This window comes from Lactuca serriola, chromosome 4 (assembly GCF_051521515.1).
Source record: "Lactuca serriola cultivar US96UC23 chromosome 4, Lser_US96UC23_V15, whole genome shotgun sequence".
NCBI lineage: Eukaryota > Viridiplantae > Streptophyta > Magnoliopsida > Asterales > Asteraceae > Lactuca > Lactuca serriola.
Genome location: NC_136411.1, coordinates 116,266,523 through 116,271,830, shown reverse-complemented (window position 1 = coordinate 116,271,830; position 5,308 = coordinate 116,266,523). Strand labels below are relative to the sequence as shown.

The following is a 5,308-nucleotide window of genomic DNA, read 5'->3' as shown; positions in this document are numbered from 1 at the left end:
TTACAATCCCAAAATCATCATAATGCATAAACATGGGCGAAAGCGCTATAATCAAGTTGGGCCCTTCCCTTTCGAACCGGAAGTACATGAAATCATAACCATAAAAACCTTAAGCACAAAGCTTACTGAGTTCCCCCAAAATACCACATACCATACATACCATTGGTCTTAACTCTCACATTGGGCACAACCTGCATATTTGGCCCAACCCACCATAATGGGCCTAGCCCGAAATACAAATACAAGAGTCACAGAGACAGCTAGCACCCTAAATAACATGCAATGGCCCTAGCCCTTCCTCATCCATGTGCCTAGCCCGATATACAAATGGGCCTATCCCATCATAGAAATGGACCTCGCCTAACATACCATGCAAGAGTCACAAAGACAACTAGCATAACAAATCCTAAAGGGTCGACATTTGTGCCTTCAACCCACGGGTACAGCGAGGAGACTCACGTCATTCAAAAGATAGCAAATCCCATGCCTAAACTTGTTGCACAACAGCTCCTCACATTAAACACAATCAATACCAATCCTTATTACATTCTTAAGCTCAAAGTCAAAAGACATGAGGCCCAATAATGGCCCAAGCCCAAACTAGGCCTACTAATGGCCCAACCCAATTTGAGAGCCCTAAGGCTCATACAATAATCTATCTTCCTAAAGGGTAAAAGAACATTTTACCCTTCCCAGAACTAGTCCAACATCTCAAAGTTCACATCCCAAAAGGCTCAAGGCCCCAAAGCCCAAAATGAACCTTCTTAGGAGTACGCCCCATGTACCATAAATGTACGATGCGCGTACTTGCCCTTAAAGCACAACGTACAAGCTACCGATGCATGAACCACACATTACGTTGAGCATAATGCTACGTATGCTCAACGTACTCATCAGAGACCCAAAATCCATAATAAGCTTTTATTAGGTTAATTCTATAACATCCAAACATAGATCTGACACTTAAGGGGTGTCATCAATCATAAAGTTCTCGAGTTTATGACTTTGCATGGCTAAATGGAGACGAAACCATAATCTAAGCTTCTTAATCTTCATAAAAGGCCACTATTACTGGCATGAAGGAGTAAAACCCTTACAAAATGAAATTTTTATGCACCCACAACCTCAAAAATGCTAAGATCCAACATTTTAAGCTCTTGGAGTAGCTCATACTCAGAAGGATGACTCTAAGGACCAAAATGAAACCAAAAGATACCCTAGACTAGATATAGCACATAAAGTAATCAATTTAGAAACTTTATACCTCTTGGAAGTTGATGAAGATGATTAGAGCTTGGATCCACAAGCTCCAAGCCAAGCAATGCTTCCAAAAGGATCTCCTTCTTCTCCAAGGCACACGAAAATCACACCAAAAATCTCAAGAATGCTCAAATGAAGGTTAGGGCTTCGAATCTAGGGTTTAAAAAGATGGAGACTGAGGATAAGATAGTTTGGAGTGGAGTTTAGGTCATTAAATAGGGACCAAGACCCTAAATTAGGGTTTTTGGTTGGAGTACACCCAACTTACTCCCACTATGCCCAACGTACTCTATAAGGCAACCGCGATCATAATGCCTATTACGCGCAACGTACTCCTATGTACGCCTATCGTATTAGGCTTAGCCCTTAAACGTCTAACCTTCCGAAAGCCATAACTCCTTCGTTATAAGTCCGATTTCGACGATCTTTATATCCACAGAAAGGTAATGAGAATCTCCACACTATTATCAGCTCACTCTTGCCTTAAAACTTTATGAATTTAAAAACAAAATCCATAAAAGGTTGAAATTGTTACTTTACCGATATACCCTTGGGCTTAAAATACAACCCAAACTCCCGGATCATCCAACCTACATTTTCCATACCCAAAGGGATCTAATTCTCTCAGTCCTGATGACCCTAAGCCGTATGATAACCGATTTTCGGGTCACAACCCTGATTTAGGAAACGATTCGGAATAGGGTGTTACATCAAGCGTCTTCATTCGGTACAGTCCGCCTTCGCGTCTCCCCGCACAAATCAAGTTGATCTTCTGTAGACCCTGCATGATACAGAAATCAGGAAAAAAATATATGGAATATTGAAGATCGCGACTTAGCCGAATAACAGAAAGAAGATTGCATTTGAAATCTTGAACATAAAGGACTCCATTCACTTTTGTTCCTCCTAGAAGGACATAGTCCCATTTCCTTTAAACTGGGATAGAATCCCCATTGTGAATAACAAAATGAGTCTCATAATGTGTGTGTTCTTAGTTAACAAGAATGTTGGAAAGATAAGTAATGTATTTGGTGCATTCTGAATCAAGAGTCCACTCACCGTCTTTGTTTTCTTTATGTACCATATTAGCAACGGGTTTTGTATCCTTGCTATTACCTGTTCCAGATAAATGCTTCAAGAAGTTTTGGGAGTGTTCATTTGTCAAAACTAGAATCGGACTCGTTTCTTTCTCGACACACGATGCCTTCCTTTTGGTATTTTTTCCTTTCTTTCCAGACTGCCACTACGGTTAGTCGATCAACTTGAAGCAACCCTCACGCTTATGAACATCTCTGTTGCATTTAGTGTTGCATTCAGTGCAGTGTTCAATCCCTTCTTTCACAGCCTTAGTTCCACTCCTTTCTTTGATCAAACCAAAAGATCCATTATGTCTTTAAAAGGCCTTAAATGCAGCTGATTCCTGTGCATTTATATTTTCATTCGAGATGTCTCTTTTCTTTTCATCCTCAGCTACCATGTGATACCATGTTCCGAGTGAAGGAACTGGTTTTGTTGCCAAGATTTGGGTTCTAATAACCGTGAATTCAACATCTAACCCCATCAAAAATTCATAAAGACGTTCATTTTCTTGATGTTTAAGGATCCTTTTGCCAACATCACATTCACACTTGCTACAAGAACATCTGTGCAAGGGATATATGGATTGAGCTTCATCCCATATGGATCGCAATTGGGTAAAGTATGTTGATATAGAGGCACCACCTTGTTGAGTGGCAACGATCTTTTGTTTTAATTCATATACCCTAGGAGCACTTTCCTTCCTAAAACGCTCATTCAGATCTGACCACATCTCCAATATTGTACCTGCATATTTGACGTTGTTTCGTATATTCTTCTCCATAGCGATTGTCAACCAACCCATTATCATAGCATCAAACGCGTCCATGTCATGTAGTCCTTGGAAGTTTTCTTGGGTGTATTGATCGTCCCATCAACGAACTCAATCATATTTTTGGCAAAAAAAAATTAGTCATCTCTTGGCTCCAATCATCAAAGTTGCTGTCGCTAAGAACCTCGTGCACGTGTAGTTGTTTACGGTAGTCTGATGGATGAAGGTAGTATGGTGAGTCGTATGTGATCCCACCGCTAGAACTTTCTCCATCTTTGTTTTTGTTTTGATTCTCGCCTCCTGCCATGCTTCTGATTTTAGATCGAGAGCTAGTCTCTACAAACCCACTCTGATACCATACTGAGTTTTAGAGATGAAGAAACAATGTTTCGTATATTGATTATGGTGCAGAAGCAAGAAAAACAAAGGAATAAATAAGGAGGCTATAAACTTCATCCCGTAAATAGATCCTCTAAATATGGAGAGGATAACAATCAATAATAATAATAAAATATGAGATCCTGTATGTACATCACTAAATAATGGTGTCATCAATTTTTTCTAACAACTAAGGATATTTAGAATTGACATTCTTGTTTTGATCAAGTGTTTGAAAATGCATTCTACTTGTTCGCTGAGATCTAGGAGGCTAAATTCCATTTCTGCTAACCCTTCTTGTATATGTTCTAAAACTAAGCTATCTGATTTTGTTTTCTTGTTGGTGAGCAGGGCATGTAGCTCACGATCCACCTTCTTAACTTCAGTTTCTTCTAGTGTTTGATGACAATGTGCATGCTCCCCGCCCATCATCTTCAACACCAAAAACCAGCCTTTTGGCTTTGACTGTGTGTTTGATCCATGAACGAAAGTCAACAACGACTCAAACACTTCCATTGTGTTTAGTCTCATTTCATTCAATATATTGATGTTTGATTTTGTTCTCTGGCCTTCCTTGACCGAAGAGGACCAATGCTTCTGCAAACCAGATAATGTTTTACAAATGGCCTTCTTTACTTTTTTCCTGTGTGATAGATAGGCCTCGAATGAGGATGTCATCCCGTGATTGTTTCCTTTCTTGCGTCGAATCACCGACTGGAGTTCTTTGGCATAATCCAGCGATATCAACAAGGCATCCTTGGTGGTGCTACACAGATCCAAAAGCCCAATATGTTCATCTAAATACTTGTTTAGCTGTTCTTTGTGGCACCCTTGGGCTAAAGATTGTTTGGTTGACGGCAATGAAAGGAATGACTGGATGGATTGATACATATCATTCAGACGATTTAGTTTATTGCCTACGAATGATGATGATGAACAAGATGAGGTGGGTTCTTGAGAAGCTTGAAATCTGTACAACTCATTGATTACGGATTGCTGGTCTGATGTAGATGGTAAGCTGATGGACCTGACATGACTATGGGGTTTTATGTTTGAAGAAATAGAAGCCATTTGTTTCTAAGAACTAAAAGCTGAGAATAAGATTTCAGTGTATTGTCTTACCTCTGGTTACAAACATGGTATAAATAGTTGGAGTTTTGTGGTGAATATTAATGTGATCATGAATTACGTTTGATTACGTGGCCACGTATGCATTGTCTCCCTTCCTTCCATAATTACAGCTCACTTTACATTATTCTATTCCATATACTCCAGCCTTCTCATGCCTTAATTAGTATTACAATTTACAGCACGAATGAAATCAAATTGTTGCTTTCATTGCATGATCTCAGTTTTGATTTGCTGAATTAATTTAAATATAATACTCTAATACATGTCACAAGTGGCATTGTATAAATATCTATATATACACAATGCACGAGTGATAAGATGAATAAATAACCTTTGGTGGATGGTAGAGTGGGGAAACATTAACTTGAGGACACTCTGTATATATTCTTTGAAAGAGAATCTAGATCTTCTGCGATTATTATTTTATGCTGAAACCTAACTTAAGGTGTTGCGTCATTTTCAACGAAAAAAATAGCATAAGCTTGTTTTATGCTCGAAGAAAAAGTCTTGGAGTAATGGAAGCTGGGTAGATTCATGTGCCATATCCACAGTTCATTTCTCGTTATTCTTTGTCCCACTACAGTTTTTTATCTACATTTCTCAATAGGAGATATTAACTTCTTTCGTTGAATGTATGATTAGGTTTCAATTACTTTGTTGAATTATAAAATAAAATCACTACAAGAATCC

General features: G+C 38.8%; 2 protein-coding genes across 2 annotated transcripts; both read right to left on the bottom strand.

Annotated features, from left to right (window-relative positions):
• Window positions 1-2,653: 2,653 nt before the first annotated feature.
• On the bottom strand, window positions 2,654-3,166 carry LOC145098755 (uncharacterized). Its single transcript, XM_079036361.1, has one exon. It carries the CDS (start codon window positions 3,164-3,166, stop codon window positions 2,654-2,656), a length of 513 nt encoding a protein of 170 aa, XP_078892487.1.
• Window positions 3,167-3,670: 504 nt separating this feature from the next.
• Window positions 3,671-4,558, bottom strand: LOC145098754 (uncharacterized). The gene has a single exon (XM_079036360.1). The coding sequence runs from the start codon at window positions 4,556-4,558 to the stop codon at window positions 3,671-3,673; it is 888 nt and encodes a 295-aa protein (XP_078892486.1).
• Between the last annotated feature and the right edge of the window lie 750 nt (window positions 4,559-5,308).

Coding starts and splice junctions, on each gene's coding strand:
- LOC145098755 (XM_079036361.1), bottom strand. CDS start 3,166: ATGGACGCGTTTGATGCTATGATAATGGGTTGGTTGACAATCGCTATG.
- LOC145098754 (XM_079036360.1), bottom strand. CDS start 4,558: ATGGCTTCTATTTCTTCAAACATAAAACCCCATAGTCATGTCAGGTCC.